At 48.3% G+C, this 13,683-nt stretch overlaps 3 protein-coding genes across 4 annotated transcripts; 1 reads left to right on the top strand and 2 right to left on the bottom strand.

Annotated features, from left to right (window-relative positions):
- The first annotated feature begins 148 nt into the window (after positions 1 to 148).
- LOC118513621 (alpha,alpha-trehalose-phosphate synthase [UDP-forming]) lies at positions 149 to 6,385 on the top strand. Its single transcript, XM_036059677.1, has 5 exons — positions 149 to 683; positions 3,451 to 4,875; positions 4,956 to 5,283; positions 5,341 to 5,634; positions 5,707 to 6,385. Exons 1-5 carry the CDS (start codon positions 547 to 549, stop codon positions 5,971 to 5,973), a joined length of 2,451 nt encoding a protein of 816 aa, XP_035915570.1. The 5' UTR covers positions 149 to 546; the 3' UTR covers positions 5,974 to 6,385.
- On the bottom strand, positions 6,129 to 8,582 carry LOC118513623 (protein YIPF6). The gene is made up of 5 exons (XM_036059681.1): positions 8,425 to 8,582; positions 8,211 to 8,345; positions 7,878 to 8,122; positions 7,661 to 7,818; positions 6,129 to 7,586 (listed from the first exon to the last, which is right to left on the bottom strand). The coding sequence occupies exons 1-5, from the start codon at positions 8,449 to 8,451 to the stop codon at positions 7,468 to 7,470; spliced, it is 684 nt and encodes a 227-aa protein (XP_035915574.1). The 5' UTR covers positions 8,452 to 8,582; the 3' UTR covers positions 6,129 to 7,467.
- Positions 8,583 to 9,001: 419 nt separating this feature from the next.
- On the bottom strand, positions 9,002 to 10,349 carry LOC118513622 (probable trehalose-phosphate phosphatase J). 2 transcript variants are annotated; one of them, XM_036059680.1, is made up of 4 exons: positions 10,143 to 10,349; positions 9,964 to 10,040; positions 9,562 to 9,889; positions 9,002 to 9,498 (listed from the first exon to the last, which is right to left on the bottom strand). In XM_036059680.1, the coding sequence occupies exons 2-4, from the start codon at positions 9,996 to 9,998 to the stop codon at positions 9,076 to 9,078; spliced, it is 786 nt and encodes a 261-aa protein (XP_035915573.1). In that variant the 5' UTR covers positions 9,999 to 10,040; positions 10,143 to 10,349; the 3' UTR covers positions 9,002 to 9,075. The 2 variants fall into 2 exon arrangements, with proteins under 2 accessions (XP_035915573.1, XP_035915572.1); XM_036059679.1 differs by having other exon boundaries at positions 9,964 to 10,349.
- Between the last annotated feature and the right edge of the window lie 3,334 nt (positions 10,350 to 13,683).

Consider the following 13,683-nt stretch of genomic DNA (forward strand, 5'->3'; position numbering starts at 1 on the left):
CCATTGCAAAGATGTTGTTATTGTTCAGGCCCGCGCTTTCTGGAACCAACCGTCCCATCACGATTCGCATCTCCGTCTCCCTCCCCCCGGAAACCACCAACACCGCAACGTAGTGTGTCCTTTATCAGCTGGCAGCAGACAGTGGTCCGGGATCAGTTGAATCTCAACTGCACGGTGAACAAGGGCCCATTTCTCGCGCGGTACTCTGCAGCCCAGACCATCCAGTAGTAGAACCGTGTCCGTGGTTGAACGCAGGTGTACGGATCTGTGCTGCCAAGTGCTCTGTGCGTGTGTGCTGCTGCTGCCGCAGTGTGGTAACGCTGTGTACTTAAATACTACACGCGATCGTGTATCGCACGGTGAAGGATTCCAGTGTTTCTCAAAACAATTCACGGCCTAAGGTGTGTGTGTATGCTTAGTGCTTGGTGGGCAGAGTGTTATGAGCAATAGCAATAGTAAACCCGAAACGTAAGTGACGAGTGCCGACCACATCCCAAGTAGTGATTAGTGCGGCAGAAACATCCTTCAAAGTGACAGACGCGCAGGATGTCGGCAAGCTGCGAAATTACCATCACCGGACCGCAGGAGGCACAGACCAAGAGCAGCCTGATTGTGGTATCCAACCGGTTACCGTTCGTGCTGAAGCGAGACCCCAAGACGGACAAGCTGAGCCGTCATGCGAGGTAGGATTACGTTCGTTCTTTTCGCCAGAGTTTTCCCGATCCTCCGTTCCCAGTCGTCCTCGAACCATCGTTACGACACATTCTTTCACGTCATAGGCGGACACCCAGAGAAATGTTCTGCACTGTCTCCGAGATAAGCCGTTTTTAGAAATTCAGCTTCGAGGTCCGGGTACCCGATTAAGGAACGCGTTACTTGCGCAAATGACCCCACGAAGAAGTTGTTTACAGTGCGATCGTTTTTTTTTGTGTTTCTTGGTGTATATTTTTGTTTGTTTTGCTTTTGTACTCCGATTCGGTTGTGCCCTTTCCCACATTACCGAGCTTTTGCGGGGCTGGTAATCAAAAGTGTGTCACTGTGGGCTGACCTTTGGCAGACGGTGCGGACGTAACGTCATCGCCGGTTGTTTGGGGAGATTGGGAGAGTCAAAGAACGGAGCAAAAATCCTGGCCAAGGAAAATGAAGAAATTTCGTCTGTGGAATTTTACCTGACGTAGTAGTTGTCAAGCTCGAGCTTAGTATATGCTTTGAGGCAGGTCAATTCCCACTGGTCCTGTCGAGCAGTTTCCGCACAAGGTCCTCAGCTTTGTACCCAATTTTGTGCTCGTGTGCAACATTCCATATTGCTATCCCTCTTTGCCAGTACGGCAATGATCGTCTGTGCTGCTCTGTAAATTCTTCCACAGCCTGTGTCGATGTGTATACGTGTGTATGCCACTGCTCGACCGTGTAAACGCGCGGTATTGGTATGTATTGTCGCGTCGGTGTAGACTTGACAGGTACGGTGCCGGCACGGAAACAAACCATTGGCCGCAGTTGCTGTTATGGATTAGAATTGTGTTTAGGCAAAGCAAGTTTGCCAGCCAAAACATCCGCGTCACGTCGAGATCGCTCCTGTATCGGAGGGACCGTCGCATTAATCAATTGTGTTAAAAATTTGCGGGAAAAACGTAGTGCAATGAAAGCCTTTGGCTCTCTTTCGGAGCCGGCGTAGGAAGCTTCCGGATGTGTTTCGGAGCCGGCATCGGATACTATCGGAGTGTTTAAAGAGGCGGATGAGGTCTCTGAGGGCCAAAGCCTCTTTTAATAAATGATTTAAAAAAGAGCTGTTTTGTTTGTGATGCAAATAGTGGCAAGGCGAAAGAAAACACATATCACAATACATACAAACAGCGTGATCACACACACATGTATACCCCTGGAGCGCAAACGCTCACGCACACCACCCCATAAGCCCGAATCCGAACGTCCTCAGAATGTCCTCAGCCCATGTAAAAACGTCCTCAATTTTGTATGGCCGGCGGGCTTGTAACACAAAATTAGGACGTTGCATGCGGATTCGAGCACTTGTATGACGAGTGGGTTGGAACTCGAGATTGATTGAATCGGCTGAAGGGTGAAGCATTTGTTGGAAGTAGAGTTTTTTTTCGTAAGTTGATCCATTCACCTTAATATGTTGTTATAACCTTAGTCTAATGACTACTAAACCTCATCATCAGACACGCCAGAATGTTCTTAGTAGTTCTCCAAATATCTTCATTGTCGCACATTTTCTTCAACAATTAGCCATTCGGCTCTGTAATATCTCCTCCAGTGTCTACGAAACGATCACTTTACCCTCTCATCTGTCAAAAAAGGGGGACACGCGGCCATCAATTTGTGGGAAATTTATTTTTAATCCCTTGCGATAAGATAACCGCCACCAGGTAGTGGGTAGTAAACTCGGCGAGTGCGACGTATCCCACTTATCATTTTATTGACAGAAATAAGACAGCCAAGACAAGATTAAATTAAAGTCACTTCAATTACACCGAACGATTAACGGCTGTCATCGATTGCTTTTGTATTACCTTCGAGCACTTGCGATAGCCGCGAACGGTGATAGCGCTTATCAAACCCCGGGGCTCACGTTTAGTTCCGCGTGGATGACACGATGATGTGCTTGCTGTTGCTTGTACAAAGGTACCCCCTACAGGGTGCTAATAGGGGTTAAATAAAAAAAAATCGCGCAAGGGTTATGTCTTCGTGCGAAACGAGTTCCTCGATTGTAATCACTGAGGACTCAATCAATCGAGCGCAGGTTGATTGCTATAGAAACGGCTTTATATGGACGGTGCATTGTAGGAAAATTGGATCTACTTTCATCAGCAGAAAGAGGAATGAAGCAAACTTACAGCATGAGTTCTTCACGTGATTGACCGCGCAGGAGGGATTCGAGAATCCGCTGGCAAACGCTTCTCAATAAACATGGCGTCGCTTCCTGTCCGCGCGCTTCTTATCAGTCGGCGCGGTCGGTATAGTGCGACATCGACGGCTACGGGTGGCTGTAATCCATCGCTGGGGAAAGACCTTCGAGTGGGATGGGGTAGTGTACCTTTCGCGGTGAGGTAACCATCCTCTCGTCCTCCTCCTCCTCCTCCACCTCCGGCTAGTGCCCTTTGCACACCCTTCCCTTGTGCAGCAGGAATCAACCATTACGAATGACTTTGACGACGACGACGTCGTCGTATCGGTCAAGGGTTCTCCTGTTTACTGTGCACACTTACTGGTGCTACTACTGGTCGAGGATTAGCCGAGGTTAGACCGAGGCTTGCCTCGGGCAGCGAGGAGTGTCATCCTGCCAGCGTGTGATAGCGATAGGCACGCGCGTGCTGTCCATTATTATCATCACATTTCCGCCCGCTGTTTACGCCAACGACTCACACGACGCATCGCGCTCTATCTTTACAATCACGGTTCCATGATTTTACCTTGTACTTTTCCAAACAGTGCTGGCGGATTAGTCACAGCGGTTGCGCCGGTCGTGATCAAGGGCAAGGGACTGTGGGTCGGTTGGTCCGGCATCACGCTGAACGATGAGAACGAACCGATCCCGGAGTCGGACCCGACCGATCACACACCAACTGCCGGGCTGCTTTCGGAGCAGGTCGTCTCGGTGAACGTCGAACCGAAGCTGTTCGATAGCTACTACAATGGATGCTGCAACGGAACGTTCTGGCCACTGTTCCACTCGATGCCGGGTCGGGCGACGTTCTGTGCCGATCACTGGAAATCGTACTACGAGGTTAACAAGGAGTTTGCTGCCCGTACGATCGAAGCCTTGGAGAAAGCGGTCCACAACAACACGCACCCTGGTGTGCCCCTGATCTGGATCCATGATTACCATCTGATGCTGGCGGCTAACTGGGTCCGTGAAGCGGCCGACGAAAAGAACCTTCCGTACCAGATAGCATTCTTCCTGCACATCCCATTCCCACCGTGGGACATCTTCCGGCTGTATCCGTGGTCGGATGAAATTCTACAGGGTATGCTGGCCTGTGACATGATCGGGTTTCACATTCGCGACTACTGTCTCAACTTTGTCGACTGCTGTCAGCGCAATCTTGGCTGTCGTGTCGATCGGAAGAACTTGCTGGTAGAGCATGGTGGACGTTCGGTACGTGTGCGTCCACTTCCGATCGGCATTCCGTTCGATCGGTTCGTGGAGTTGGCACACTCGGCACGGAAGGTGATCAACACCAATCAGAAGATCATTCTCGGTGTCGATCGTCTGGATTACACCAAGGGTTTGGTAAATCGACTCAAGGCATTCGAGGTCCTGCTAGAGAAGCATCCGGAACATCGGGAGAACGTTAGTCTGCTTCAGATTTCCGTTCCATCGCGTACAGACGTGAAAGAGTACCAGGAACTGAAGGAGGAGATGGATCAACTCGTTGGACGGATAAATGGACGCTTCACAACCGCCAACTGGTCCCCGATTCGTTACATCTACGGGTGTGTCGGGCAGGAGGAACTCGCCGCCTTCTACCGTGAAGCCTCCGTGTGTCTAGTCACGCCACTGCGCGATGGTATGAATCTGGTGGCGAAGGAGTTCGTCGCCTGTCAGATCAATGAACCTCCGGGTGTGCTGATCGTGTCTCCATTCGCCGGTGCCGGTGAAACTATGCACGAAGCGCTACTGTGCAATCCGTACGAGCTGGATGCAGCAGCCGAGGTGATACATCGAGCCCTTACGATGCCGGAAGATGAGCGTACGCTGCGTATGTCGCGTATGCGACGCCGTGAGATGCAACACGACGTAAATAGCTGGATGAGACAGTTCCTGAAGGCGATGGGATCGCTGGAAGAGGACGATATCGGTACGACCACGATGCAACCCGTCACTGTGGACGACTTCGATGACTATCTGCTAAAGTAAGTAACTCTCGGGGTTTCAGCTCGAGATCAGTTTTCGGTCTCAAAGAGTTCAAGCTATTCCCTAAATCTCCTCACAGTTACATCGGATACAACCATAAGCTCGCACTTCTACTCGACTACGACGGTACACTCGCCCCGATTGCTCCCCATCCCGACCTGGCCACGCTGCCTCCGGAGACGAAAAATGTACTACAACGGTTGTCAAATCATTCGGATGTGTATATCGCCATCATCTCCGGCCGTAATGTGGAGAACGTGAAACAGATGGTTGGTATCGAAGGCATTACGTACGCGGGTAATCATGGACTGGAGATTCTGCACCCGGATGGTAGTAAATTCGTGCATCCGATGCCCATTGAGTACGAGGATAAAGTCAGCGGACTGTTGAAGTCGCTTCAAGATTCGGTAAGTTATGAAGTCCCCTTGAAGGAGCTCTTCGGATGACTTTCTTGTTTGTATCAGGTTTGCGGTGATGGCGCCTGGGTAGAAAACAAGGGACCGCTCCTGACGTATCACTATCGTGAAACGCCTGCCGAGCTCCGTCCCGCCATGGTGGAAAAGGCCCGGCAACTCATCATCAAGTTCGGATTCCGTGCAGCGGAAGCACACTGTGCGATCGAGGCAAAGCCGCCGGTACAGTGGAACAAGGGTCGCGCCTCGATATACATCCTCCGGACGGCGTTCGGGGTGGATTGGAGTGAGCGAATCAAGATCATCTACGCCGGTGACGATATGACGGATGAAGACGCCATGATGGTAAGGAGTGGTTTAGCTTCTCTAGGACCTGAGAAACCGAGAGACCCTAATCTCTAATTTCTTGTCCTACAGGCTCTCAAAGGTATGGCGGCAACGTTCCGTGTTACAAACTCGCAAATCATCAAAACGTCCGCCGAGCGACGTCTGCCGTCGACCGATTCCGTGCTGACCATGCTGAAGTGGGTCGAGCGACACTTTATGCGTCGTAAGCCCCGTGCCAACAGTCTTACGTATCGGGGCAAGAAGAAGGATAGCGTCAAGATGCAGATGGCGTTCGATTTGGTGCCGAATGCGAGTGCGGCCAACAGTGCCGCCAGCAGTTCGGACGAGCGTGATTAAGGAGAGCGTTTTTGCACATCTTCCTGTTTGTGCGTACGTGTTGTTTAAGTAGATTAGTACTTTACCTTCCCGATTTTCCTTTTCCTTCCATTTTATGAGTTATGTTACTTCCTACTCTAGTTGTTGAAGCGAGTATCCTTAAATTTGCTTTGTTGTTTTGGTTTTCCCCGTGCGGCAAGCCGCAGTTTTCTGTTGTGTTTTATTCCCGTTGTTTTCCGTGTGAAATTGGGGTAGCGTTTAAGTTTTACGAGAGTTCGGGAACAATCCAAAGGCCAATGAAAGAAACCAATGTGAACGTTTTGAGTTCGGAAACTGCACGATGATATTCGAAAAGAGTGTCCCTAGGCAATAAGGTTAGCGAAAGGTAAATAAATTCTTCTTAGTGGTGAGTTTACTAAGCAAAACGAGCAAATCGGCGGGTGTTTTTGATGTTTGACGGACTCTAGAATGGCACTGTAGGACTCGAATCAAATCTCATCCAGAACTGAGGAAGCTAGTAATGGAGGACCAAGAATTTCTAAGGTTTTAGCTCCCAAAAGAAGAAGAAGGCTTAAGAGAGGCTTTTATCGCCAACATTACCGGCGCATGTGGGTCGTTAAGTGATATGCGTCCAACATGTTGGCAACGCTTAAACTGTCTGGCAAGATCCGAAATCAACTCAAATTTATGATCTTTGTGACAACTCCGAAAGCAATTAATGATAAAAGATTGGTGGTCCCATTGGCACCCACCCCGAGATGACAATGCCACCAGGGTTTTACTTTGTCCCTAGAAATTGATAAGACTTCTTCCGCTATTGGCTGTTTGCCAGTTCAGACAGCCTATTTGGTCAGATCCTTTACGAACTTTGAACAAACAATGATTCTTCCTGGGGTTGATTTATCGTACAATCGTGATCTAAGATGTACTGATCAATATTGTAGACGCGGCAACATAAACAAGATTAATCACAATCTTTCCAACGGCAATAAAGCCTGCCTTTTCGATTTTTCATGCCTATCTTGGTTGATTTCAATCGGGTTTCAGCTTAAGTCACCCTGTTGAGAGCGGGTCAGTCTAGGCGTCGCAACAGCATGCATTACATTGCACGAATTCGAACGGTGCGAATTCTTCCCTTTATTACTCTATTATGTGGAAAGTTGTATAATACAAAAGGTGTATTCTAGGCGTTACAGTACAGATAGCGATTACTCTAAGTGGATCATATGCTTAGGTTTTTCCTCCAACGTCGATTTCCCTACCGTCAATGTTAACCTGCCTTTGCTGTTGTAGTACTGGCCGTGATGTCGTCATGTGTGAGTACCCTCTCTCTCTCTCTCTTTCTCTCTCTTGCTGACTTTATCTTGGGTACAGTGCAGAAAAAACTACTTCAAAAGTACCACTCTAGTTGCTGCTCACGATTCAGTCAGCGCGACAGGTCCACTCAGGTTTCTAGCTCTTTACACTGATCACAATGGAATTTAATTGAAGTCCATCAACGTTGCCGCCCGTCCATTACACATTGCTGTGCGAAACGACGAGCCACGAGATGATGAAGTAGAAAAGGAATATAGGATACACGGCAAGAGCTTTCCGGTTCGGTGGTTGACTGTCACCGAGGAATATTATCGAGGCTATAAACGAATGCAGTAAGATGAGTCGTTTAGATACTTTCGCCGAAGGGAAATATTCTTCTCAGCACACTTACCGTACGTTGCCCATCCGAATCCGGCGGATGCTACTAGGAATCGTAAGAAGAAAAGAAATGCCGTTTGCTCTCCTAGCAGAATTATCCGACAACCTATCAGTGCTAGAGCGCACGGAGTGAGACAGTAGCCAAGTACGCAGACCGACTGAAAAAAGGATCTGGAAAAGAAATCAAAGCTTTAGAATTGATGTCCCTCCGGGTAAGGCTAGGAACTCACATCTTCCCTCCGAGCAGCTTGGAATTCAGCGTCACAATCATGGCACCGATCCACACGATCACAAACACCTGTGCGAACTCCGGCCCACCGTCTTGCATGTCGTCGGACGAGCCCTGCAGGATGGTGGCCATAAACGTGCACAGTAACAGCGGTCCCCACAGGTCCCATTCCTTCAGCAGTGTGTTCTTTTCCTTCGGTATGAGGACGTGGTAGAATTTGACACCGACAGCCTTTACGTCACGCATCTGGAAGGTAAGCAATGAAAGGATTTCATTCATTTGTATCGACCGCCGTCATATACACCAAACATCCCGGCATGGCCTTTAATCTTACGATTGTATCTCGAATGGGTTCATCCAGTGTGTTAAAGTTGGGTGCTGTAGGGTCGGTCGTATTCCGCGGTGCGCTCGAAACGGTCATATCGCCCGTCATTAGCTCGGAAGGCGATTCCGCACCATCTTCGTACAGCTGAAACAACGAACGTGGCAAAACAAGGGTAGTTCAGTAGGGAGGAAAATGATAGGAAGCTTTTCCGACTAGCACTTACCTCTAGCCTGGTTTCTGGCGACGACATATTTATGTTCGATTCGTACCGTATTAGAATAAATAATTTACATGCAAAAGCCTAAACTACCGCAAACTCTCTTGTGTGTGTTGTTTTCTTTTCGCAGTCCATTTGACAGCTGTTTATTGTGACATTTCTAGCCCGAACGCGTCGACGACAGCTCGAACGCAGATTGACAACTGCTCGATTCGTGCACAATGGGTAAACCGGTGGAACAAAAACTCCATTTATAATATTTTTTAAATTTATTTTTATGTTTTGATTAAGATGATTAAATAAAGTAATGAACTTCAAGTTACAAAATTGTTAAATAAAAAAAAATTGTTCGCATTTTTTTTTCAATTTGGCCCCATTGGTTCGTACTGGATTCAGAAAATCGCCCTGAACAAATTCCACACACGTGCCGCTAATCTGCTATTAACAATCTCCAGGAAGCTGAACTTATGATCTTTCGTCACATTCGCGCATTCGCAGGTTCGTGTTGCTTTTGCCTGAGACAGCGAACAAGATAAGAAGCAGCATCTTTTGATAAGAAGCCGTTTTGTTTACAAACACCATATGATTGTCACTGAACCCATTGCACATTCATCACCAGCACTTGAATGTTTTTATTGAAACCGTTTCACTGCCACCCTAAGCAACTCTCGATTCGATCCACTTTAGCAGGTGATAAACCGCATCCACCGAAGGTATTTTATAGTCCGCATTCGTCACCAGGTCCTTATCTTTCGTTACCCGGAACGACCTTCCGGTGCCCTTGATCATCTTCATCACGTCCTCGTCGGTGGTATCGTCCCCGGCAAACAGCACCTTCCGGGTGCGCCAGTTAGGGTCGAAGCTGCTTCCGAGAATATATTCCGCCGCCAGACCCTTATTCCATTGGATCGGAGGTTTGCCCTCAACCGAGGCATGGGCCGGATTCGCCCGGTACCCGTACGATTCTATGATCTCTTTAGCACGTGCAGCCATCTCCGGTACGTACTTCTGTTCGGCTTCACGGAAGTGAAATGTTATCGATACGCGCTTATTCTCAACCCACGAACCATGATGAACGACCTGTAAATAGACAAGATTAGGACTACAGATCGGCACCAACATTCCAAGACGCAAGGCTCTCACCTCCCGATTCAGATGGTCAATCATCTTGTCGAAGTTGTCCGCCACATCCTTCGGTATACCCTGGTTGTGCCGGGTACCGTTCGGATACAGCACCTCCAGCCCATGATTGCCCGAGTAGATCATGCTGTCGATTCCGATCTTTTCCTTCACCCCATCCACATCCCGTCCGGAGATGACCGCAACAAACGCTTTGCCACTGTTTGCGATGTTGCGCAAACTTTCCCGCATCTCATCGCTCATCTGCGTGAGATTCGGGTGGGACGTTAACTCGGCCAGCGTTCCATCGTAGTCAAGCAGAAGGGCCAATGTATCACCAGGCTTCAGATAGCTGCAAACGATACAGAGAAGGCAAAGTATTATTATAGGAGAACTGTGTCCGCGAAACAGTCTAACGCTTCTTACTCGCCAAGATACTGATCGTAGTCGGGCTGCGACATGTCGGGAGCGTCTTTGTCGTTCGCCGGCCAGCTTATCAATGGCTTCAAACAGTTAAGGAATATTAGACAAGAAAGCGCTGCCAACGGCGTACCACGAGCCATTCTATTTCTACGACCGCTGTGCGCTGGTATTGGTGGTGGTACCTTGGCCGGTGGCGCTCTCGGTGGGTGTTGGCAATCTCGCACCCCTCGCAATGAGCGATGTATTGTCTACAGCCGATGACTATCAACAAACACGATCGAGATTAAGCGCCAACCGCCCTTCAAACCTACGAGCCTAACGAGTGTGTGAGTTTGTTGGCGCGTTGTCCACCACCTTGTGACTGCACGCGACTGCTGCCTTGAGTAGATTGGTGATCGCGCTCATCCCGGCTCTCTGATTTCCACATGTTTTCCATCGCATCTTCGTAACGTAGCATTGCGATTAGACGTCAATGATGCTACCAACGTCATGGTAGATAACGGACCAAAAAACCAGTCAGAACCACCGAACCTAGTATCAGCGACTGGATGCTGCTCCCTGACAGGCTATGTTCTTACTCTCTTTCTCGTTACCTTGCAATTATCACCAACAACACTTTTCCGTTCCGGCCAGCCATCTTGGGACATGATTGCTAATGTAGGTTAGCTATAGGTTCTCCGGTACGCCGTCCGGTACACGCACAAGTAAACAGATTAAAAATAGCAATAAACTACTGGAATGAAGGAAATGCGAGGCAAAGCATACAGAAGCACGTACCCAGAGTCATATGGTGTGTACTGTGCTGGCCTTGAAAATATTGCGTGCAGAGTTTATGATCGAAGCAGCCTTAAAAAATTGTTTGGAGATCGACTATCTGTTTATTTGTTGCCGGGGGATAGAAATAGAACGGCAATGATCTTCCTACAATGTGTTGCTCATCATTATTATAGGGGAGGACATCGGTGGTAATGAGGTGTAGGATATTTTTAAACCCAAGCCAGCGTTCCGTAATTCCGGTTCCGGAGCACAGGAACTCTTTTTTTTTTTAATTTAGAAGATCAATTAGAACCGTCAGCCAGATAAGTCATACTCAAATAGCTTGAATCCAGCGTCGGTAACATGAAGTCCAAAAATTCAGAACCAACAGGTTGAATCCTTCCAAGGGTTTGTAGTGGCAAAGTAGAGGGAAAGAAGAAATAGCCAGTATAAAAGAAAAAATCTCTGATGCTACTTCAAAGCTGTATAAGACAAAACTGGAACCAAGATTAAGCTTTGAAGCTGTTTAAGAGTAGATTAGAGCTTGATATGAACTTTGAAGGTGTTTAAGATGCACATAAACCTTTGTTGGCTCTACGAGGTTGTTTAATAAAAATTGCATGATTCTTGCTCCTTGAGAAAATCAATCTCGGAGCTGGCGGTTTAAACTTTCTCCGTCAGAAAGAAGTCTTTAAGAGGTATTTCTGTCCTATTCAGTGTCCTTCAATTTATGGCACAAGTCATCCTTAATTCTCTAGCTTACAAAGGCAAACAAAAATCTCTCCTGAACGATGCAAATATGGTAATCAGCTTAATAGCAGTCGCAGGACTACCTTTTCCAACCGACCGACGCTCTCTGTTGTATGTGTTCTCCGAATTCTTCAACCGATTCCATTTTTATTTCTGAGAAAGCCAAACATAAGTACAGTGGAGTTATTCAGTTCGCACCAAATAACCATTTCCTCATTTTCAATCTTCATCACAATACCACAATCCAACGCAGGACAGGACCGGAATTGTGTGTGCGCGCGCTATCATCATCATCCTCTTTCCACTGTCAGTATCAGTGCCCGTGGGCATCGAGTTTTCCCACGACCATTACCAGGCCCGGGTGCAGTCTCACTGGGGGAAAAAGGGAAAAGGAGAAAAACAAACAGACCAACACCCTTCTCCTGCGCCTCTATGTCGATGTGTGTATCATCGTATCTTCATTTCCTTATCGGAAAAGCTGCTCACAAAAGCGAACTGTTCACATGATGCAGAATATGTACGGAGAACAATAAACCGGTTTACGGTTTGGTTGCTCTCCGTTTCGCTGCGCCTCCCCGGTGGTTGCTATTTATGACCCGATTTTCCTCGGAAAACATATTCTACTGCCAGCCACCACCGGTTTTCCCCCGAACAGCTTCACTTTGCGAACGATTGACGGCAGGCAACACCATCGATCACCATCACGCATCGGGTTGGGTGTGATAAGCGAAATATTGGGACTGTGATTTCCGTGACCTTCACTCGGTAAACCATGGCAGACCTATGGCAACTCGAGAACTTTCGCCCAGCGACTATTCGCTTCGTCCTCTCCTATTTTTGTTGCATTCGGTGCTGATAATAGTAATGAAAACATCGTCAAGTAGCCAGAAAACCCATGCCGGGGGTAGACGAGGCTGGCTGGAAGATGTTAGGCCCGCTTTCGCCCGGCCCGAGTTGCGGTTCATTGCAATCATAAATCATGCTTCACCAGCTGGCTGATGTTGAGCGTGTCTGAAGCGCGTACTCTGGAGGAGTGGGTTATTTTTAACCTTTTAACCGATGCGTGTTGCTAACATTGTGCACACCGTTAGATACGCGGATTAATCAAGCTCTTACTGTGCCCGGCTCCGTGGAAGCATATATGAGCAAGTTACCGGGGTCGAGATGAGCTCCAGGCATCCGTAGATGGGGTGTGAGGACTCATAAAGATAACCTCAATAGATAATCGGTAGAGGTACTGGTGACACCTCGATTCCGCTCCCATGAATCCTCTATTGTTCCGGTTGAAAGAGGATGTGTAAAGGAAAACGGGGTGACACCTGTTGCGCCACCCGAACCCGAGGAGATGAGTGAGATTAATTTACATAAATTGCTCCTGCCGATCGACACTACACGCACCGATCTTTGTTGCCGACATGCCGACAACAGTAGAGTCTGTGACCCTCGCGCGAACTCCGCTTACGCTAACACGCCCAGACAGCTGCCAAATCGGGCGTGAATCGGAAACAAAAGATCAAGGACGTGGCGGGAACAGGAACTCGCTCCCCCCTCCTCCCCCCACCCCCTCCTTCCTGATAGGACCTCGGATAACTAATCCGACATATTTCGCCATCGTCACCGCAAATGTGTGCAAACGTTTCTATCTGTTCCGCTTCATCGCCGGCGTCACAATAAATGGCGGAGCGTCGGTGGCACGCAACCGATTAATTAGAAAGTTGATGGCTTTCCGATTCCCGAGTCTGTTTGCACGTCCGATTAGGTTCGGTGGGTTATAAATATTTCTTTGTGCTGTTTTCCGGGGCACGGTTGTCAATCATATCACGCTCATCGCCGACATCCGCGGCACCCAGGACACAGTGTTGCACATTTTCTTGAACGCGTATCGCGCTTTATCATGGTGCGTAACCTAGAATCTCCACTGCGTAGAACGTGTCTAATGGTGGAATAATAAGCAAAAATTGTGTCATAATGTCTTTAAAATGCGATCGGCAAAGTTTTCGCTCGGTAAATAACTGCGTACCTCCCGCCATTGCATGGTCCTTGCTCCTTTAACCCGCGCTCTTGGGATGGCTTTTTCTTCCAACGCTTCGCAACACAATAATGGAGCTCCCGCCAGATGGGAAGTCCTTCGACCTTCGGCATGATGTGAGTAATTTCCACAAACATGATTACCGTCGTTTTTCTATTGCGACGTAATAATAAACGCGCGAAGGAAAC

This window comes from Anopheles stephensi, chromosome 3 (assembly GCF_013141755.1).
Source record: "Anopheles stephensi strain Indian chromosome 3, UCI_ANSTEP_V1.0, whole genome shotgun sequence".
NCBI lineage: Eukaryota > Metazoa > Arthropoda > Insecta > Diptera > Culicidae > Anopheles > Anopheles stephensi.